The 23535-nt window shown below is 47.7% G+C and overlaps 1 protein-coding gene across 1 annotated transcript in view; it reads right to left on the bottom strand.

The window, feature by feature from the left end:
- MOB3B (MOB kinase activator 3B) overlaps positions 1-23535 on the bottom strand; it is a 184270-nt gene that overhangs the window by 24148 nt on the left and 136587 nt on the right. Inside the window, exon 3 of the mRNA XM_081104248.1 lies at positions 7744-7946. Coding sequence (XP_080960374.1) covers positions 7744-7946 — 203 coding nt within the window. The remainder of the gene's footprint in view (positions 1-7743; positions 7947-23535) is intronic.

Raw genomic sequence — 23535 nt, 5'->3', positions numbered from 1 at the left:
AGATGATGTTTCCAAAGAAAAGGCCCTTTCAAAAGCCCCACAATGGCTCTCCATTGCCGGCTATTTTGGGGAGCAGCTCTGGCTCATGTGAGAAGCTCTGCTTCTTTTCACAGTCCTGACCCGATCTTGCCATGACAGGCCAACCTTGGCTACTGCACTCACCCCAGCGTCTGCTGGGCCACCTCGAAGGGGAACACAGGGTGAGCATATGCTTGGACCTCGATGGGCTGTGCCAGGCCTTTATGAGACAAGGCTTTCCAAATCTGTGCTTTTCAAACTTTCTTCCCTCTGGTCCACCATTTTTATAGCTGTGCTTTTCGTGCTAAAGCTGGCAATCGTTTGGGGCATGAACCTCCGTCTGACTACAAACGGGGGCGGAGGGGAGCTCTGTGTGACCAATGGCAGTGAGGAGAGTCTGGCGGGATGGAGAGCAACGTGGCTTGGATGTTGAGAAGTAACATCTGTTGGAAGTAAAGGTATCAAATGTGAGAAAAAGATGAAATAAGGCGTGTAAAGAGCATGCTAGGACATCTGGAACTCAAGAAATGAAGCTAGTGTTTATTTCTTGAAAGGCCTGTGTGCCGCGCACATGGTAAGAACAGGCCTCAGCGACGGGGCGTCATGCGATGATGTGGGAGGAGTGAGAATGAGCAGCGCTGGTTTTCTTTTCCCTGGGAAGCCCTCCCAAATGAATTTCACTTCCCTCCCACCTCCCTCTCAGGCTTCCCTGGTCCTTACCCCAGGCAGCTGTGGAGGGTGTGTGGTTGGGGCCAGAGCAGAGGCAGTGAGGCAAAGCTCCGACTCGAGACACACATCACCACAAAGATGAACAGTGTTGCCTAACCTGTGGATCATGTCCATGGGCCGTGATCTCTATAAGATCTCATGAGCAAAGCAACAGAAATAGCTGTTAAATTGGTTGGACTGCAGAGAATAGGACCAGTGTCTTCACTGGATGGCTTCTCGGGGCCTTTAATCTGCGACTGCACGTTGTGAGTTTTTGAGGGTGGAGATGGTGTAGCCTTTCGCAAACTCATCTGATCAAGGAAAAGAAGCTGTTTCCCTGAGCATGACTCAGGACCGGCATTTTGAGGACTACTCTTAGCAAACACTGATCCTTAGATTTTGTTTTCTTTGCTTTACTTCCCCATCTCACCGACTTAACAACCTCCAACCCTAGAAAAGGGGAAGAGATGGTGTGCGCGAGAAAAATATCAGTTCTCAAATGTGAGCATCTCGGTCGCCGACAGTCTTGCCTCTCAGGATGTGGTCTGGGAACCAGCAGCATCGACATCACCTGGGAGCTAAGGTACACGCTCAAGTCCAGCCCCAGGCCCAGGTGCACTGACACAAAGCCTGCGTTTTGGTAAGAGGCCCAGGTGGCACATTCAGGTCTGAGAGGCAGACTGAGGTGCTTGGGTCTAGGCACGGACCTCAATAATTCTGACTGCTGTGTGCCTGTGGTGAGGCCCAGGTGTGCACATTTTAAAATAACCTCCAGGGGATTCTGACGGGGCTGGTGTGCAGACCCCCGCGGAGAAGCACTGACTAGAAGGTAACAGCCTGCGGTGACATCTCGTTTCATAGCAGCACTGCTACAAGGTAGGAAGTGGTATAGTCTCCTTTCCTGTAGAAATAAAGAAATGGAGCCCTGGAAAGACAAGGTGAAGGCCCTAGACCAGTGATGGCGAACCTTTTGAGCTCGGCGTGTCAGCATTTTGAAAAACCCTAACTTAACTCTGGTGCCGTGTCACATATAGAAATTTTTTGATCTTTGCAACCATAGTAAAACAAAGATTTATATTTTTGATATTTATTTTATATATTTAAATGCCATTTAACAAAGAAAAATCAACCAAAAAAATGAGTTCGCGTGTCACCTCTGACATGCGTGTCATAGGTTTGCCATCACTGCCCTAGACCAAGGTCACCCAGAGGTCAGCAGGTGCATTAGGGGGAACAGCCTCTCTCTTCCTCCCTAATCAGCTCCGTATTCAGCAGCTTCTGCATTGCTAATAGCCCGCTCTGAGTCAATTTTTGTTTTTAGTGAAAGGCCAACAAAATACTGCTAGCCGCGTGTGCTTGCTAACAACGATTCTGATGAGCTTGATCCCGTCAGCTGACTTCTAGACTGCCAAGGCCCCAGCAGCCTGCTTACTCAATCAGGGTCTGGCCCGCTTTCTAATTACCAGCAGCATTTGGACTCCTTGCCTCCAACTGTTAACTTGCTTGAGTTCAACTTGTATTTACATGAGAAATGGGTCCTTTGTCACGTCTGTGCCTCTGTCAGTCCTCCAGCCTCCCCTCCCTGTTGGAGATCAAGTGACATGGCCTGTGATTCCCTGGGTTCCCAGGCTGTTGCTGACCGGCGCAGGTCCCCACGGGAGCCAGGAGGCAAGCCCTGTGGTGGGTGGCTGCCCTGGCCGTCCTCAGTGCCTGGCCAGGGTGACCTCTTCCCAGCTTCTGAATTCCAAACTGTATTCCCACTCAGAGGCCTGATGGAGTGACCAATTGGCCCTGTTTGCCAGGGACGGAGTTTTCCCAGGACATGGGGTCTTTAGTGCTAACTCTTTGGAGGTTTGGTCCCCGTATGCCCGGCACATCACGGCACATGCAGCGTGTGAATATTCAACATCCCTGAGTGAGCTAGTCGGAGTCTGGAATGGAGAACTGGCTAGAGTTTCAGTCCCGTTTTTCTCTGTCAGGCCTAAGACTGAGGATGCATCTCTTCACTGCTCTGCACTTTATTTTGCTTTAAATCTCTTGCTAATCTGATAGGATGAAGCATTACTTCCAACAGTGGGTAAGTGAAGGTCTGTAGACATGTTCTGAAATGAGGAAGGCACCAAAGAATGAACTCATCATGTATAATCCCTTTTGATGGAGGTGGGTCACCCACAAAGTACTCTTCTCAATTCAAAAATACAGTTAGGATTTATTATGTACCAGGCAACATAGGCAATGCAAGCTATGTCACATACACTGCCATCCCTCCAAGAGGGAGACACCAATTCAATGAACTATTTCTGCTACCAGGCTACCAGGCAGATCACTAACATGGCAAAGGCCAAGGGATCTGGAGAAGAGAGCATTAGGGTACCTCTGCTTATTACATGCCAGCTACATTACATTCATGATCTCGCTTCACAGCTAACACTTCTTGAGCACTTACCATGAGATTAACCCATTTAACTTTTATAACAATTCTATTACTATACTCATTCTATGAATGAGGAAAATGAGGCTTTGAAAAGTCAACTATCTTGCTCAAGATTGCAAGTTAATAACGGAAGTCTCTAGGGTCTGAATCCAGAGAGTTAGGTTTTGTCCCCAGCACTGTATGAGATGGAATCTCTACCCTTGTGGGAGGCTGGACCCTCAACACAACCAGTGTGTTGGACACGCAACCGGGTGAGTCTGGGAGCAGAGGAGTGGGGGTACACTCAGTGGAAGCATGGCGGAGGAAAACAGGAGGTGGGGTCTCTGAATCTAAACTGTAGAATCCCAACGCATGACAGTGGGGGCCCTGGGAATGCTGATGCTCTAAGGGACACCGACAGGACAAATGGTGTCCTCTGGCCCCTGGCTGCATTCGAGTCTAAAGAATGTATGACTAGAATGTGAAGCCAAATGCCTGACTTCTTGGTCATCCTTCAAGGGCCAAAGATGAGTGGCAATCATTATTTTACATTTTTTAAGAGTGCATCTGTAAATCCTCAAAAGTATATCTTTCTTATGTACTTAGAACACCTGAGCAACTTCCTTTGCATATACTGGGCGCTTGATCTATGCAAATCAAATAAAAATAAAAATGTGTTGATTTGATATGCTGTGACTGACTTTAATACGTGCATTTGCAACAGTGGATTTAGAAGTTAGGAATTCTAGCACCGTCAGATATTGAAAGCGCTCATTTCAGTAATAACAATCCACAAGTACAGTATTCATAGTGGGCTATGCTAAGTATCCAGAGTTTGACATTGCATAGTTATTGTTCGTGAAACATCCTCAATACCTTTTTCTTTTCTTTTATAGGTTCTGGTTTGTGTAAAATAAATATATAATTTCAGATAATTAAGCATTAAAAACACTTGCTGTTAATTTGTAAAAGCATTAAAATTAGTCTCCCTGGAATCATAATTAACAAAGCATAAAGGTAGGAAGGATACTACCTGAAGCAAGATTTAAAGAAATATAAGTTTCTGATACCCTCCCCTCCACTGCTAATAATTCCTGGTTAATCCAGTGGTAGTTTTCCCCCCAAAGAGGCTCTTATCTAGAATAAAGGGCTTTAGGGGGCATTTCTGTGGCTCTGAGACTTCAGTCAGCTCCTGGCACGGCCAGGTCTTAGAACCCCAGTGGCCTCTTCTTCAGAAAATAACAAAGTTGTCTGATGGCAAAGAAAAGGGCTTTCTGTACTTTCTGACTTCCACTCAGCTACGTCCTACAATGGCCTTTATGTTTCTGTAGAAGTAGAAACTGATGTTCAGATCTGTCCATCTGATGCTCCGGCTCCTTTAGCTCAGTGAAACCAGCACTGTGTGTGCTTAGGGGCGCTCTTCGTCCTGGGGGACCTGCGGGTCAGATGAAGGTATTCCCTCCACCTGAGCGTGTCAGTTCTACACTTGCGGGAAGGAGAAGCGCGTTCTCTTCTCTGTGAGGTCAGAGTGGTTTCTCTGCTCTCTTCCTTTCATGGCCCCGCCCACTCTTTCCTTTGCCCTTGACATTTTCTAAAATTAGCTTTATCACTCTTCCCAGCATTTTACCAGTAACCCCCTTGAGCTGTTTGCATAGCCTTTTCTTCTTGAAGTGGCTGTTTACTCACGGCAGCCTTTACACAGGCCAGACTAGCCAACTCACTCAAGAGGCACTTTAGCTTCTTCCCACACTAGCTGTCCAACCAAATTCAGGACAATGTACTTCCTGTCTCCAAGAGCTTTCTAGAAAGCTGTTGTAATAAAAATGAAGAAAATTAGCACTTCTTTAGCCAATGATATGCCTTAATTATACCCAGAAAGTCTTGACCTCTTCCAGAATTCTTGAGTGATGCAAAAAAATAGTAAATAGCTACACTAATAAAAAAAAAAAAACATGCGAACTGGTGTCACTCTGCTATGCCCACAAGCCAATCAGGATGAGTATGCAAATTAACCCAACAAAGATGGTGGTTAATTTGCATAAGCAGGTGTGGAGCGAAGACTGAAGACTGAAAGAGGCTTGGATTCTCTGCTGCAGCTGGACCAAATACCTGGGTCCCGGGTGCGGGAGGAAAACCAGTGCCGGCAGCCAGGGGAAGGAAGGCCTATTGCATGAATCTTTGTGCAACAGGCCTCTAGTAATAAATAAAATGAAATAAAAAAATCTACCATGTATTCTGATAGCATTATAACAGATTTCAAGTTCAGAAACTCTAAAGGTCATACATGACATTCACTAACACCTTCTTTGCCAGATACAGGTACTGTATTAAACATGTGTTTTATTTTTTGTACTTGGATTTTTTAACATCTAGAGCAGCCGTGGGCAAACTACGGCCCGTGGGCTGGATCCGGCCCGTTTGAAATGAATAAAATTAAAAAAAAAAAAAAGATCGTACCCTTTTATGTAATGATGTTTACTTTGAATTTATATTAGTTCACACAAACACTCCATCCATGCTTTTGTTCCGGCCCTCTGGTCCAGTTTAAGAACCCATTGTGGCCCTCGAGTCAAAAAGTTTGCCCATCCCTGATCTAGAGTCTTATAGACCACGAAGGTCCCAGGGCTAGCCAGTCCTAGGGGTAGTAAATAATTCAGCCTCAAGCTATTTACTCACTCATCAATCCCTACCAACAGGACCCACACCCCAACCACCTCCTTTCTCTCCTCTTACACTTAGGTTCCTACTCCCCTGCCCTCATCACCCCAAGGCCAGCTACCAGATAACCAGGTAGCCCCTAGGCCCAGAGCCCTCTGAAATGATTCAAACGGGTTAATCTTAAACTTGCTTATCTGCCTTGCCCGTTCCTTCCCAGGGAAACCATAATACAGGCTCTTGCCCACATTCTCCCTGCTCCCTCTGCCTCAACCAATCCAGTTCCTTCCCTGTATGGCCCTCATGACACAATGTGCCCTTTCTCTTGGGATCTGTGAGCATAACAAACTATCTTTTGAGAGTTTGATCTGCTGGCCTCACCATACATAAACAGTAATGAAACCTTTATTTTAGAAACATTTACATAAAGAGAAAGTTAGATAGGATAGCACAAGATGACAGCCTGCTCTGCATTCTGGCCATTATTCAATGCACATGGATGAAACACAGATGCTCTCTCAGTTACATTTCACAAAACTGCCCCTTAATGTTTCAGGAAGAAAGCAGGATTTTACTATAAAGCAGTGTGTTATTCTGGCTAAAAAAGCCCTTTGTAGAGCTGACTGGAAATATCCATGATGGGCATCACATTAAGATACCACATGTCACGAAAGATGGTGGGTTTCCCAAGGCCCTTGGCTTCTAGAGTGCAGACTGGGTCTAATTGTAACAATAACTTGGGGATTCTTACCATTTGCAATAGCATGGATGGACCTGGAGAGCATTATGCTAAGTGAAATAAGCCAGTCAGAGAAAGATAAATACCACATGTTCTCACTCATTTGTGGAATATAATGAACAACACAAACTGATGAACAAAAATAGAGCCAGAGTCATAGAAGCATCGATCAGACCATCAAACCTCAGAGGGAAGGTAGGGGAGGGTGGGGTTAAGGGAGAAATCAGCCAAAGGACTTGAATGCATGCATATAAGCCTAACCAATGGACACAGACACCTGGGGGGTGAGGGTATTAGTGTGTGTGTGTGGGGGGAGGCAATGGGGGGATAAAGACAGATATGTAATACCTTAATCAATAAAGAAAAAATAAAAAAATAATAACTTGTGAAGAAAATGAATGCAGGCCCCTAAATGATAACAACAAAGTTTTGTATCAAATGTTCTGGGTTCTAATATGTTCTATTAAAACTGTGTTCCAGCCCTAGCTGGTTTGGCTCAGTGGATAGAGCGTTGGCCTGCGGGCTGAAGGGTTCTGGGTTTGATTCCAGTCAAGGGCACATGCCTGGGTTGTGAGCTCAATCCCCAGTAGGGGGCATGCAGGAGGCAGCCAATCAGTGATTCTTTCTCATCATTGATGTTTCGATCTCTCTCTCCCATGCCCTCCCTCTCTAAAATCAATTTAAAAAACACACAAAAAGTTGTGTCCCAGCGGATCTGTATGAAAAGCAAGGGTCCTGTGATGCTGTACTCTCGTCTGGTTTGTTTCTATCCCAGAGTAAAGGCTACTCAAGGCACCTTCACAGCTGCCACACAGAAGGTGCTCAGTATCTATTTACCCCCTGAAGAGATGCTTTTGATCATCTTTTGATAATAGTTAAGAGATGACACGAGAGAGCAAAGGTGTCCATTTAAGGGATTAAGTCATTAGGTGACTGGTGTTGGAGTTGAGAATTAAAGCTACTCCCTTTGGCCCAACCATTACAATCCCATTTTATCCTGCCACCTCTCTGAGAGGAATTTAAGACCTTTATTTGGTGGTCATGGACATTTGGCATCTTCTGACCTTCCACGACCTTTAAGTCAATCTCATTCTGCAATGCTTCCGCTAACATGGACCCATTAGTGAGCAATTTGCCTGGGCCCGAAAGTGCACTGTGACCAACGGCTAAGCTCCGGGGTGTGAATTGGTTACTGCAGGGTGACACTCACCAAGGGCTCCAGCTCCTTGCGGTCGATGAGGTTCATCTCCGTGACGAAGTAATAGAAGTGCTTGTAGCAGGTGTTGACGTGGGCCTCTGCGCCCATGACGATGACCCGGTCGAAGTGGTGGATGTAGACATGCACGAAGACGCGGAAGAGGCGACACAGGATCTTCTTGCAGATCTGGAGGAAGTTCTTTGGGAAGGGGACACCTGGAGAAGGCAACAAAGAGAGAACAAAACCATGACGGGAAAGCTCCGGTAGCCCCGGGACCAGGCGGAGGCTGAGAGCATCCTGGGCCCGGGTCCCCAGGCCGCCTGCAGAGGTGCCAGACACCGCCTAAGACAAGTGTTAAAGTCAAATGCCAACAACAACCAGGAAGAGACTCCCCAGGAAGAGGGAAAGGGCCTGGTTTGTTTCTTTGGGTCTATCTTATTTTGGTGCAAATAAGTGGGCAGAAATACTTATTTTTACATAGAAATGTGCACTCTCCCATATCGCCTTTTAATTTTTTCCTATCTTATAGAGCACAAGAAAGTTCATTTCCCTGCTCTAATATATGAAAACTGGTAGGAGGAGGGTGACCCTGCAGGGAGACTGGCATGCCCTGTCACAGGGTACTAGGGAGTGGTGGAGACTGTGGCAAACACAACTCTAGCCAGGGGTGGCCAGCTTGGGATTTTTCCAGATAATTCAATAATCTGGAGCTCTATGTGATTTGCTGCATTAAAACAAAACAAAACAAAACAAAACAAAAAAACCAACAAACAAACACATTAGCAATTAATCTAAAAGTTTAAAGAATATCACAGCTCAAAACAAGACATTTTTCTAAGATAGATGCGCCTGCAGGTTACCAGCGCACCAATTCTGATGGGAACTTTTCCTGAGACACACTGTTTCTGAGGTGGGCAAAGGCAGCAACCTTCAGGAATACCTCGCATTACATTCATTGCCACTTGATTGCCTTGAGGAGGGTGAGAGAGGAGGGCTATGTTTTTCATAACACCGACAGGGTGCGTGGTCAGACGAGGCACCCACAATCCCCTTCTGACGACAGCTACTCCCAGGTGGTCAGGCAGCAAACAGCAGGCCCGCAAGCCTATTCCTCTCTCCCCCTCACACAATGCCTAAGCGCCTGTGAGTTACACTGTCCTAAGCGATGACACGTTACGGATTGCTGAGTGAAACAGACTGTGAATTCCCGCTCTGCTCCTTTCTCAGCTGCTTGACCTCTCTGACCTTCAGTGTTTCTATATGTAGAATGCAGATAAATATTCCGATGATTGTAATTAGAAGTAGTACCTGTGCAACTTTGGTTTCCCACCTATGATAAGGGGGTCGTGATGAGGCCTTCCTTGCATGGCTAGGAGGGTGTTAACCCAAGAAAAACCCTCCCAAGTGCCTAGAACAGAGGGAGGGCTCACTAAGTGGGAAAGACCCTTCTCTGTGCAAGGCAAGGCCTGCAGCATGTAGCTGCTGTCATGAGGGAAATAGTTACCTTGTTGAGAAAGGTAGACATGATAGCCGGCAGGGCGGCCCCTGGCCCCCCAGAGCCTGGGGTTTGCTGTCTGTGCCTCCACAGGGTCCCCGTGGCAGCTGCCTGGTAAGGGACACTCTGTAAGTGTAATGGGATCACCTGGGACTCCCAGGGCAAGACGAGAGAGACGGCACATGGCTGGCAGTTGGCAGAGGCAGGACCTGCCTCCCGGGGGCGCAGCACTGATAGCGGCTTTTCTTCAAAAACAAAGTGGCAACATATCAAGTGAACCCGGGAGAGACTTGGGCACAGCTTGGCAGCTGACTGTCTGGGCAACAGATGCTGGGATTTGGAGGGGAGTGGGGAGGTAAAGCTGGGGAGGAGGTGCAGGGCAGCCCCTCAAAGAGTTCATGGGCTGTTTCCTCTGCTGCGGGAGAGGGGTGGGCAGGAGAACCCCCTGCTGCAGGCTGGAAGGGGGTCTGGAGCCTACTAAGAAGCTCGAGTCCCAAAGGGGATAGATCCCCTCGAAGACAAGTGTGCTCCCGTCAGAAGAGGCGTCCGGTAGCCCCACAGTGCCAGTGCCAGGGGTTGGCCTATGTGACCTGCGCAGCCCGCCCGTGAAATGGGCTTTACTCCTGTGTCACAGACGAAGGACACTGAGGCTCCGGTGCGCCGACGCACTCATTCCAGCAGCTTAGCTGGTGGCGGGGCTGGGATTTGGACCAAGTCAGCTTGCCTCTAAAACCCAAAAGATCTGGTTGTGTTTGGAGTGTGACTCTCTCTCTCTGCCAAGGATAGAGGCACAGCCCATTGCTAAGCACAACGAGGCATCTGCAGGTTACCCTTGGTAGCACAAAAAAAGAATTCAAAAAAAGAAAGGGGAGCCGTAGCTGGTTTGGCTCAGTGGACAGAGCGTCGGCCTGCGGACTGAAAGGTCCCAGGTTCGATTCCGGTCAAGGGCATGTACCTTGGTTGCGGGCACATCCTCAGTAAGGAGTGTGCAGGAGGCAGCTGATTGATATTTCTCTCTCATCGATGTTTCTGGCTCTCTATCCCTCTCCCTTCCTCTCTGTAAAGAATCAATAAAATATATTTAGAAAAAGAAAAGGGAGAGAGGGTGAAAAATGTCCACCCCTAGGGAGCCACAGACCCGAGTGATGAAGGTCAGCTAACACAATCCGCAGTCCCCAAGGAGAAATGTGTTTTCTCGCCCCTGCCTTAAGACCATGGATTTGAGACGAAGAGTAAAAGCCAACATTTACTGAGCACTTACTATGCTCTAGGGACTGTACCAAGGGCTTTACCTGGATTACCTGATTGAATCCTTGAACAACCCTCGAAGATAGATGCTAATATTGTTTCCATCTCACAGATGAGGAAACAGACTAGAATCCATTCCTCTGACAAGCTCTGAGCTCTTGGCTCTGCCCTCCACTCCACACCTGGTCTCTGGTCTTTCCTTTGGCCTTGACCTTGGTTTGCTCTCGCCTCTCCCCTTTAGGCTATGGCAGGGAATTTCCTTTTTTTTTTTTTTTAATGCATTTTTTTAAAACGTTTTTATTGATTTTTTAGAGATGGAGGGAGAGGAATAGATAGAAACATTGATGAGAGAGAAACATCATCGATCAGCTGCCTCCTGCATGTCCCCCATTGGGGATCAAGCCTGCAACCAGGGTATGTGCCCTGATGAAGAATCAAACTGGTGACCTCTTGGTTCATGGGTCGACGCTCAACCACTGAGCCACACCAGCTGGGCTGGGAATTATCTTAAAGTAGTTGAGAGGAGTTGGTTTTGAAGATTGAAGACTTTAGTTTAAAATCCTAGCTCTACAACTTACTAGTTGTCTAGGCCAGTGATCGGCAAACTGCGGCTCGTGAGCCACATGCGGCTCTTTGGCCCCTTGAGTGTGGCCACGAAGCTTCAATCACAGTATGCGTGCGCGCCCGCACGTGGTATTTTGTGGAAGAGCCACACTCAAGGGGCCGCAGTTTGCCGATCACTGGTCTAGGCAAATTACTCCATCACTCTCCTTCATCATGGAGAAAAACATTTACTCTGCAATGTTCTTATAATAGGATGTGTACAATGTCTGGCACCTAAGGGGGAACTTTGGGACTACGTCCTACTTCTGTTATTTCCCACCTGGCCTCAGGTAGGTAGGACATCAGGCTCCGAACCTCTGCTCGGGCTGCTAGTGAATGCTGCAAATGGCTCGTCAGGACACGCTCAGCGTGCGCCATAGTCAGCCCAGGCCAGCTCTGGAAGCTGAGAAGCCCCGACTGGGAGTCTTAGGGGCACTAGGTTTCACTGTGAGCCAGAGACAAAATCCCAGCTCGCAGAGCATGGGGTTGAGAACAAGAAAGTTACGGAGCATTTGGGAAATTCATTCAATATTATTGATGGTTCAGGAAACAATTATGTAGTTTGTATACCATTCTAACCCTTTCCTCCCTTTCTCCTCTGCCTTGCAGGTGTTCAGATATGCATGTATGTGCATCTTTGTATGTGTGTGTGTGCTTTTCAATAAACCTTCCTCAAAAGTGGGGAGTGGAAGAGATCGCGCCTTTGGATGTAGAGAACTGGGTGGCCACCCCTTTGGGGGACCCTCTGTCACTGGCCTCATGGTAGCAAGACAGGGAAGGGCTCAGCCCTGCTGATCCACTCCCTTCCCCAACAGCTCCAGAAGGGCCAGATCACAAAAAATTGATTGACATGAGAGGTTTCGTTTTTATGGTGACACTAGAAGTCTCCCATCTCCATAGCCACAGACAGGCAAACCCTGAGTGAGGCCTGAGATGTGCAGGTAGGATGTTGTCTAGTCCCAGTGACACCTGAGCAGTGGCATTATTGTTATTATTGTTTTTTCCCCACTGCTGAGATGACTGCTTTTCGACCTGCACTTTGTTCAGTACCTGCCTTGTAGAAGCTCAAATAATGTCCGTTTGTTTGCTTTTTTAAACTTATTCTATTGATTTCAGAGAGGAAGGGAGAAGGAGAGAGAGAGGGGAACATCTGTGATGAGAGAGAATCACTGATCGGCTGCCTTCTGCATGCTCTACACTGGGGATCGAGCCTGCAACCCAGGCATGTGCTCTGACCTGGAATCAAACTGTGACCTCCTGGCTCATAAGCCAACACTCAGCCACTGAGCCAGGCCGGCTGGGCTGTTTGTTTGCTTTAAATGAAACAGTCTAGCTCAGCGGTCGCTAACCTTTCGGACCTCACGGAGCATCAGTGGTCCACTGACCATCGGTTGGCGACCGCTGACTTGCAGGAGGAAGAATAAAAGGCTAGGGAATCATTTCAAGTGGACACTGGGCTAGTCTCAAATGGCAGCCTGAACCTGAGGTGCTGTGCAATGTCTGGGTCTGGGCCAAGGGCAGTCTATGGGGTCCACAGGGCATCCCTGACCTAGCTCAGGACCAAAGTCCACCCCCTCCCACTGCCAAGTTCACAGATTCTGTGGACACTACACTCTGGGTATATTTTAAATATCACTAATCCTGGGAGATCCTTGGCTAAAACAATAGGATCCTGAGGTCAAATATATTTGCAAAAATGCTGCTTTCACAGAAGTTGGCAGTATCCTAAACACAGGAAAGGATCTGAGAATTCCTGCAGCAAAAAGTCCTATTTAACTCCGGAACCTCCTTTCCCCGTATCTGTTGATTTCAAACACAGCATCTGTAATCAGCCTTCTCAGGTCTCTTTCTGGCTCTGTTCCCTATTAATAGCATAGCTATAGGCTAATGGCTTGCTGTCTCTGAGCCTCAGTTTCCCTATCTTGGAAGAAACTGGGTGTCAGCGTTATCTGTAGCTCAGGAGGTGGTTGTGAAGATTACATGCACCTATCAAAGGCTTTGCTGATGCCTTTCAGATAGTAGGCACTCTTCTGTGCACTGTTAGTTTTAGCTTACGGAGACCACGGAGACCGAATGTTCTCTGTAACATACGTTGGCATTAAATTCCTCCTGTGTATTTATTTCCGGGACGGCAGTCTTGGTATCAATACATCGATTCTGAACTTGCAAAGAACTTAGAGTGGCAGGTACTCAGTTAAGCACGGGGTTAGAGTCGGCCTTGGATTACTTTCTACAGGTTTCTCATACCTATGTCTTGTATTACTTTAAGTTCCCTGAACAAAGGAACTGTTTCTACTTCTTTTCTACCTTTAAAGCACCTGGCACAGGGCTAGGTAGGGAGTACTCATCAATCAAAATTGCATCATAAAAGAGCAGTGATCTTATTTAGTCAAGATGTGAATCCATCATCTCCTATTCGGGGGAGGAAGAAAGACCACAGGGGAGATGATAGCTCGCTGCCAGGGTCCTGGCACGGCCGGCTGCTCTCGGCTTTTGGTGGGAAGGGAGGAGAGCTCTGTGATAAGAACGCTGTGATCCAGGATAGGGTGTGGGAGAAAGAATCTGAAACTCTCCTCTTTATCAGGAAAGCCTCCCTTCTTTGCCTTTTTTTCAAACGGTGATAGTTAATTTTCAGTCATTGTACTCAATTAGAAAGTTAATGCCAGACGATATTAACCAGCAGTCTTAATCGATTGCATGTTGGAAGAATATGCTGTTAAACTTTGACTAGTCTTGTAATAACCCAGACAAGCCATCTGACACAATCCCAGGCAGATGTCTACGGATGCCACAGACACAACTTTTGATGGTTCGAGGTGGTTGGCAAGCATGAACTGATCTCCCAGCATCCCTTTCTCTATCCCACCCTCAGCCACATCCTATGACTCTCAGGACCGAGCAGGGCAATGTCAGACTCCAAGAAGTGGGCTCAAAGTGAGAAAATGTGTTCAGAATGTGCACAAAGAGGTGACGGACATCAAGGGTGGCCTTGTCCTGGATGGCTTGGGTCATGGGAGGGGCTTGGTCTTTGCACACGGGTCACTGAAATGGAGTCAGTGAATCCAGAACAGGGCCAGGCTGAGCTCAGGTTCGAGTGAGCCGAGCAAGAGGCCTGGGCAGAGGTCAGAATCCTAAACCGATCACTCATATGCGGTTTCAGCAGGAGTTTGCTCAACAATGCGACTCCAAGCAGGACTGCTGTTTGCGGGGTGATTGACCAGAGAGCTGGGGTGAAGCCGGCCAAGGAGGTGACCCTGCAGGGCCTGGGGTCCCTCTCGAAGGCCTGACAAGGCAGCCCACGGCTCTTCCTCTGGTGCTCAGCCAGGAGCCAGCATCTGAGAGAGCGATGGAGTTTGTGAATGTGTCTAACCACAGCTTTCTGATCTCCCGGCCACAGGCCGTGTGGGAGCTAAATCAAGCGTGGGACAGAATCCTCTTTCTGGGGCCCCGTGCCGATTTGCCTTTCATCTCCGACTCAGTAAATCGCCTTTCTCCCAAACAGAATTTAATAAAAATTCCAGTAAGGTCTGAGCTCCAGCCCACTTTCTTTCTTTCTCTTTCTCTCCCCCCCTTCCCCAGAGCCCTCGCATGCCCGTCTGGGCACCCCTGAGAGAGAGCAGGCTGTCTATTGGCTTGTGTGCCTGCTGTCCTGGCAGGGAGGCCGCAGGGGGAGACGCCCCTCGGAGAACACAGCAGAAATGTTCTGGACGTGGGGCCACCACCTGGGACACGGGTCCTACAGTCAGGCAAGGCCCTGGTGCACTGGCTGGCTGGTTGCAGCTCCTTCTGTTTCCTTGTTTTCCCTCTTTTCTTTGGAAGAGAAGCCAAAGGCTTAGGGATGAGACTGGTCTGTGATGGTGCTGGGCGGAATCTGGCTGTGGAGGGTGCAGTCAGTGCAAGGGCTCAGAGGTGGTCTGGGGGGAGTCCTGTCCCCAGACAGCCCAGGTCCGCAACAGCAGGCAGGCACTCCGCCTTGTCATATACCCAGTTCATGCCTCCTTTTCCTTAAGAGCTCAGCTCAAGGCTCCCCTCGTTCCCGGACTCAGGCTCCCTGTGCCCATTATCTGCTCGGAAACTTCCTGAGCAACAGACGCAGACGGTAACGCCACAGTGATCTGCGGGACGCAGGTCTGCCTCTCTGGGCGCTGCATGCCGACGGAGGGCAGGGGGTGGCAGGCTCTTCGGGTGGCTCCTCAGTGCCTAGGTGGGGCCTGCAGGGAGGGGCTGTGTGACAAATACGTGCACTGCTGGATTCTGAGTTGAGCTCGTGTGCCCTTTGCTTACCCTGAAATCAAAGCCCAACAAGGCGGGGGGCTTGGACTCACAGAGCCAGTTTGCAGTGCAAAGGGATCTGAATTCCCGTCTGTCCGATTCCAGAGGGCCCGTAGTTCGCACTGGGCAGGATCCCTGGCACGGCTCTCACAGCTCCGTTCCTGTCACCCAGTCCAGCTGCCAGAGCTGGGGAAGCAGAACTTGTTAAAGACGAAGGTGGAAACGGGAGGCTTGGTGACTTCCCCAAACCTGTGTCCCCGGTGAGGACAGTGGCTAAGCGTCTGGCTCTGGGGCCAAAGTGCCTGGGCTCTCCCTGCCTCCGTGGAGCTTCCCCGCTTGCCAGGGAGAGAGTTTGCTCACTTCTCAGGCTTCGCTGCCCTGGCGGGAGCTCAGCGGGTAAAGCATTGTCCTGCTATGACAGTGTGGTGGGTTCGATCCAAGTCAGGGCACATGCAAGAGTCAGCCAATGAATGCATGAACAAGGGGAACAACAAATCGATTTGGGGACCCCTGGTGTCAGTTTCTCCCTCCCTCTCTCTATAAAAAATTCAATAAATAAAAATAAAATAAAATAAAAGGCTTCGTTTCCTTATCTGAGGAATGGGGACAGCACCACCCAGTTCTGGGGAGGCTGTGAGGCTCACGCAGGAAGCACAGCGCCAGCAGGCACTCGAGGCCCCAGTGCCAGGCAGGTGTTCCCACTGCTCTCACCATGGCTCTTCCTCATGGAGCCCAGGGTGGGGGCGGGCCAGTGAACGGGCAGGTGGAACTGTCTTTCCCCACAGGGCCCACGCCTTCCGGAGAGTGGATTTGGGGCCAATGTGATCAACAGGAACCTGCTGTGAGCTGTGCAGCAGTTTCCACATGACACGAGATGAACCCTCAAGCCCTGGTCAATCCTTTGGGGACCTCTGATGGCTTGGCAGTTTACAACAACCTTAAAACTGTTACTCATGTCGGAGAGCGGTTGTGTCTTTGGAGTCCAACACGTGTGAAAACCCCTCCCCCAGGCATCAGCATCACTCATTCTCAAGAGCTCATGAATAAAAGCAACAGCCCGCCCACGTGGGAAAAGAAAACAGGCCTCCTCCCGCAGCGTGGCTGAGAACATACCATGTCCAAAGTGCTCACAAAGCAAAATGCCATTGGGTCACACGCTAAACACACACACACACACACACACACACACACACACACACACACGCACACACACCAGCTAATAACACAGACCTGTGTCTTAAAAACACACCTCCTCCCCCTCTTAGTTTACCGTCCGGCCCCTCCACACATCCTCCTGCCGCCTGTGAAGCGTATGTTTATCTAAAGGAGCCGCCTGCTCTTGCTGGTTCCTGCAAGCAGATGTTTTGTGTTATCTCCGTGAGCTCCCCAAGAAAGTGTCTGTTCCCCGCGCCAAGGAAAACAACCCCGGGGAGCAAGACTTTGTTCCTCTGCCTAGAAAAGGTCCCCAAACAAGCGGACAGCTGCGAACGGTTAGAAATAAAGTGGCTACTTCTTTATTCTCCGACTCCCTCCGCCCGGCCCCCGCGCCCCCTGGGTTACCCTCCGACCTGTTATCAGAGGTTGGACCAAAAGAAAGAAAAATAGACTAGCATGTGAGGGTATGTTCTCAACAGATTGTTAATTGCTTCCGACATGCCATTGGCCGGGCAGGCGGGGTGCTGTGTCAGCCACCCGAAGGAGCGACTGTCAACACGGTGTGCCTGTTGTCACACGTCCCCTTCCCCAGTGCCACTTCCCTGCCACCAGGCTGTTCCCATCTGCAACCCCATCTGCCCTCTGCTGTCATCGCATGGAGGTGCCGTAAATCAAGAAAGACCCAAGAAGACCTGAGAAAGGTGTTCATTCACTATGGATGGGCAAGAGAAGCCATAAAAACAAACGCTAGCCACTTCAGACTTGCCGAGTTTGCTGAAGATCAAATGGGCAAATGAGACGGAGGGAGATGAGAACATGATGTTAATGGGCTTCACTGGTGCTGGAAAGGTAAGCAGCAGGACCGGTACTGGGATCATGAGCCCCAGTCAGAATATTAAAAAATATATATATATTTATTGATTTCAGAGAGGAAGAGAGAGGAAGAGAGATAGAAATATCAAAGATGAGAGAGAATCACTGATCTGCCTTCTGCACACCCGCTAGTGGGGCTTGAGCTTGCAATCCAGGCATGTGCCCTTGACTGGAATCGAACTCAGGACCCTTCAGTCCGCAGGCCAACGCTCTATTCTGAGCCAAACCAGCCAGGACCCACTCAGAATTTGAAAATGACTCAGACGCTTTGTCGTGGATGATATATAGTGAGTATCTTAACAGACAAAACTTTTCTTTATTCACCAGCAAAATCCATTATCTGAAGGGCAATTAACACCTAGTTTTGTCTGGAAAGTTTCTGATCTATGAACTTCCCTCTAACCCACTGCCACTTCCCCAGCTCAGCTCCCATCACCTCCTGCCTGGTTGGCTGCAGTTCCCCCTTAACTGAGTTCCCTTCCTCTCCTCCAGGATCTCTCCCATCTCCACCTGGCAGGGCATCTCACCAGGACATTTGTTTTTCTGCATAAAATTCGAAAGCAGCTTCCGACTGCTTCAAGGGGAAATCAGGGCTATTTAACTGGGCAGGCATGACCCCCTCCGGTTTCATACATGTGTGTCTCTCTATCATCACCTCTGGATCCTCCCAACTTACATATAATAACCCAGCCCTCCTAGAGCTAAGCTCCTCTTGCTGGCTCACTTCTGGGTCAAAGTAATAGGAGAGCTAAATTCACAGACTATGCTGTGTACATTAGCCGCTGCTACATCCACGGGATACATTCCAAGATGCCCAAGGGATGCATAAACCCTCGAATGGTACCAAACCCTCTATCTTCTATGTTTTTCTCTATTCATATAAACCTATAACAAAGTTTAATTTATAAGGCATAGGAAGAGATGAACAAAAATAGCCACTAATAAAATAAACAATAGAACAATCTACTGCAATAAGAGTTCTGTAAACGTGACCCCTCGCTCTCTCTCTGACAACTGGTCTGATAACTGAGACGCCTACTAAGTGACTAAGGCAAGGAGCACACACAGTGTGGATTTTCTGGGTGAATCAGAGTGGGATGGAGTGGACAACATGGGATTCCATCATTCTACTCAAATGACGCACAAATTAAAACTTATGAATTAAGAGGTTTTCCATTTAATATGTTCTTACCTCAGTGACCACAGGTAACTGAGAAGGTGGGAAGGGAAACTGCCAACAGGGGGACTACTGTATCTGTAAGTTACCTACTTGAATGGACTCATGTATTCAAATGTCTTCGAGGGTCACAAAGGAACATGAGTCCGGTGAGTGGTGTGATACAACAGGGAGTGGTGCGGCCTGCGGCGGCCTGGAGAGTGCTCAGTGCAGGAAAGGAGAAGAGCCGCTTGGTCTTTGCCGATTGCTCTCAGCAGGGATATGGGCTCAGGATTGCTGGACCTTCTGGTCTCTCAAGAGAGTCCGGAAGTCTAGATTCTAATGTGAAATCTCGTCCTCGTGAAAATGCTGGTATTTCAAAACCATTAAGCAAACATTTTAAAGCCTTCTATTTATTAACATTGTTTATTGTCATGCCCAGTTTAGCCTAGAAAAGTTGATGCTCCATACGATAACTGCTTAATTCTTAAAAATGTCAATGTAAATAAAATAAAATAAAAAAGACACCCAGGTAGCCATGAGCACAGGCAGCACCCAGATCTTAGTTTCTAGCACATTCTTCAACCAAGGGAGTCATGGCTCCTGGGAGAAGCGGCGGGTGCGAGGGCTGGGGCAGGATGTGCACGGATGGCCTGGGACACCCTGCAGTGGGGGAAGAGAGGGGGCGAGGCTCCCCGCCTGTCCTTGGCTGTGGGGTTCGCTGGGGATCTTGCTTCTGAAGAGCACAGCATGGAAGGGGAGGCAGGAAGGAGAAAGTGGAGAAGCCTGGTGACCACTGCGCTGACCAGGTGATCGGGATCAACGATATCAGTGACCAGTCATGTTCATGGCCTTGGCATGCATTTGATATCACATGATGGACACATGGCCATCTTCCCAGAAACCATGAGAAAAACATGAAACAAACCCAAATTGAGGGACAGTTTACAAAATATCTGACAAGCACACTCCAAGATTGTCAAAGTCATCAGAAACAAGGGAAGTTTGAGAAGATGTCATTCATTGCTCAGAGAAGCCTACGGAGATGTGACGAGTAAACGTACTGTGGTATCTGGGTGGAATTCGGGAATAGAAAAAGGGCACTGGGGGGATGTGGTGAGATCTGAACACTGTGCGGAGTTTAGTTAATAGTAACGTACTGAGGTTAGTTACTTAGTTATGAGGAATGTATTATAAATGTAAATATGAATGTAATAGAAGATGTTGGGAGCTGGGTACGGGAACTCACTGTATGATCTTTTCATCTTTTGGGTACATCTAAAACTATTCTAAGTAAAAAGTTTATTTATATTAAAAATAACCACTCTCTGGCCAAGACTATTTGATCGGGTCCAGAGGCCATGGTTTGTGCCCTTTGGCTTCTGCACTGACATTTCTGTGTTTGCTGATGAAACGCTCTGATCAGGACTGGCTACATCGTTTGCAGAGCCCCTTGTTCAAAAATTATTAAGAATCTCACGATGGTGACAGCAGAGTACTAAGCAGGCACAGGGCCCTTCTGAGGGCAGGTCCCTAAGACCCTGCAGGCTCCACACCTGGGGAGCCGCATTCTCTGATAGGCGGCACAGTCTGGTCAGAGTTGTCCAGCGTGGAGTACCCTCCCTAGATAAAATATCCACCATGTTGTTTACTTGTTCATTCACCAATTTAAATAGCTAGCAAACATATTTATTTTGGAATGTGCTAGACACGAGAGATTCAGCCATAAACAAAGGAGTTAAACTGGCCTGATAGATCGTAAGGTCACCTTATATGGACATGAACGTGGGCACTGGAAGTTGGCCCTAGGACCTCCTCCAGGTACAGACATCCTGAGGTTCATCCCCTCACTCTATTTTCTCCTTTCCTCCCATCTCAACTGTAACACTACTTACTACAATGGGACTTCTGAAGACAGCAGATTTTTAAAATTCTAATATCAAATGTGTAAAATCTTTATGAGGCTCATTTTACAATATTTGCAAGTAAGTTTCAATTACATTGGCTCCCAAGAGAACTTAATGTTTCCTCAGCATCTAAGGCAGCGGTTCTCAACTTGTGGGTCGCCAACCTGTGGGTCACGACCCCTTTGGAGGTCGAACGACCCTTTCACAGGGGTCGCCTAAGACCATCGGAAAACACAAATATAATTACATATTGTTTTTGTGATTAATCACTATGCTTTAATTATGTTCAATTTATAACAATGAAAATACATCCTGCATATCAGATATTTACATTACGATTTATAACAGTAGCAAAATTACAGTTATGAAGTAGCAACGAAAATAATTTTATGGTTGGGAGTCACCACAACATGAGGAAGTGTATTAAAGGGTTGCGGCATTAGGAAGGTTGAGAACCATTGATCTAACGGCACCAGATATAAAATACCCTTCATTATCCTAAACCAGCAAACCCAGGAGTTGTCTTGTGTCTGTGTGAGTGTGTGTGCGTTCCTGAGATCTCATTACACCCACAGCCCCTCCCATTTTGCAGATGAGAAATGGGAAGCAAACTGAGGCAGAGTCACCTGCCCAAGTGATACAGAGATAGATGGTGAGCTGAAATTTCAACCCAGATCCATCCCCCTCCAAGGCAAACCTTTCTCTACCCTCTACCCATCAAACATCAAGACAGTGCCTTTAAAATTATTTTAGAAAGTGGCTCTTAACACAGGCATAGCTCAGAGATGTTGCAGATTCGGTTCCAGACCACCCTAATAAAGTGAATATAGTGATACAGTGAGTCATAATTTTTTTTTGCTGGTGAAGGGTCTTGCCTTCAGTTTATAAAAAAAACAACACCTGGCCCAGCTGGCATGGCTCAGTGGTTAACCTATGAACCAAGAAGTCATGGTTCAATTCCCAGTCAGGACACATGACCGGGTAGCAGGCTTGATCCCCAGTGTGGGGTGTGCAGGGGGCAGTCAACCAATGATTCTCTCTCATCATTGATGTTTCTATCTCTCTCTCCCTCTCTCTTCCTCTCTGAAATCAATATATGATATGTATATGTATATGTACATGTACATGTACATGTATATGTATATGTATATGTATATATCTAACACCTGTAAAGTGCAATAAAGTCAAATGCAATATAAAGAGGTGTTCCTGTAGCTACTTTTAAAAATACTCAACTAAAATAAATTACTGAGACCATTAGCCGACTTTAAGGTTTTCAATGAAACATGACTTCTGAGGAGAAGAGTCTGAGAGTTTAGGAATTTTCTTTGGGAATTTGGTGGAGGTGGGTGGGGGGAGGAAGAGGAGTGAGAAGACACAGGTGGCTAAAGCAATTGCCTCTCAGGGACTCAGATTCTGAAGCAGGGGTGAGGGCTGCAGGCGGGTGCCTGCCAGCAGGCATGGTTTCTTCGGACTGCATGGTATTTTTGAAATGCTGCCAACATTTAGACATTGGGAGCTATAATTCAAAGATCAAGAATTCTGACTCCTCTTGGAAAAACTCGGAAGACCTGGCACAACTGGACCAAAATTCCCTCATGGCAACAGCTAAGTGATGCCGGCTCCCTGTAACTGGGAGGTGCTACACTCACCTGGGCAGCCCAATCATTTCATTCATTTGTTTTGCCAGCCTGGACCCTTTAAAGAAAATGTTGCGGGTGATTATACTAGTAGATTTGATTGCGGTAAATGATAGGCACTTCCTGCTAGGTGCCCTTCGAGGAGAAGATGCCACCTCAGAATGGTGCCCACGGCCCTGCCCCTGCTCCTCTAGGTTAGCCATCAGTCCCAGCGGCAGTGGAAGCTGGTGGTTTTGTTCTATTGGTTGCATGGAAAATCCCTGTTGGAAAACCATTACACTAGTGGCGTTCCCCCTGAGTATGCAACACTTTCAGATTCCTGCTTCCGTCCAAGCCCCTATGAGCATTGCAGAGGGACAGCCCTCTTCCTACCGCTGCGTTTGGCAAAATGTGCAGAAGGCAGCACCTGCTAGTTTTCAGAAGGCAACCCCAGGGGGAGCAGTGACAGAGAACTTGAGGGGTGGTGAGGCAAAGGGGCTCAGTTTTGCAGCACAGCAGCTTTCTCCCTGTCTTTTCTTTGTTAACATGCAAAGGCGGTCTTCAAGTTACACCGGCATGACTTTCTTAGCACCTGCATATGTGCAGTACACATGGGCATTGCTATATCCCTGTTACTGTGGCACATGTAGTCTATTCTACATGCACTCACTCCATGGTGCCTTGGTGATGTCCCACAGAAGCCTGTGGGCCAGCCGTACTCCCTGGAGCAGAGAAAGAAGGCCCACCCACCCACTGCATTCATCCTGAGGCCCAGGAGCTCCAGGCCCCCTTGCAGAGCACATGTGCCTGCCAGCACCACCTCTCCCAGATTCCTACTAAGGTCCTCACACTTCCTGGGCCCAGAGGCATGAACACACTTTGGGATGGTAATCAGGAATTTTTAAATGCTTTCTAGTTCTCAGAAAAAGCTTCCAACCTATAAACCTATGGTCTGTATTTCAGACGGGTCGTTGGGAACATATATTATAAAAGTAAGTGACTGCCTAAATTCTTTTGGTCTAATAATGAGAAATATTTTAAAAATTAGAAAATGCTGTTAATTATAAATACCACCATCACTTGCAATCTCACCAAGAAATAACCACTGACAATATTTTGGCGTGCAGTCTTTTTACTTTGCACATATATGTTGTATACAGTCTTTCAAAAGTCAGATTAGAATCACATTATACATTCAGTTTGTGTCCTCCGCTTTGCACCTAACATAATATCATGAATATTAAATATTCTTTGAACAATAGTCATATACCCATTACACAGGTTTAAAAAGTGCCAAGACGAAGTAACGACTGGATGAGTCTCCTTGAGCTAGCTTATCTTGGGCAGTTAAGTCAGCCTCTGACAATTTCCCTTGGTTAGATTCTTAGGAGTGCGTTGAATCCCATGGCTAATATAAACAGTTGTGCACATTTTGCACTTTACTTCACAGTAGGTTTGTTTTGTTTTTATAGAGAA

The sequence above is a fragment of the Myotis nattereri genome (genome assembly GCF_964212035.1).
Source record: "Myotis nattereri genome assembly, chromosome: 12".
NCBI lineage: Eukaryota > Metazoa > Chordata > Mammalia > Chiroptera > Vespertilionidae > Myotis > Myotis nattereri.
This window is presented reverse-complemented; position numbering and strand designations above follow the sequence as displayed.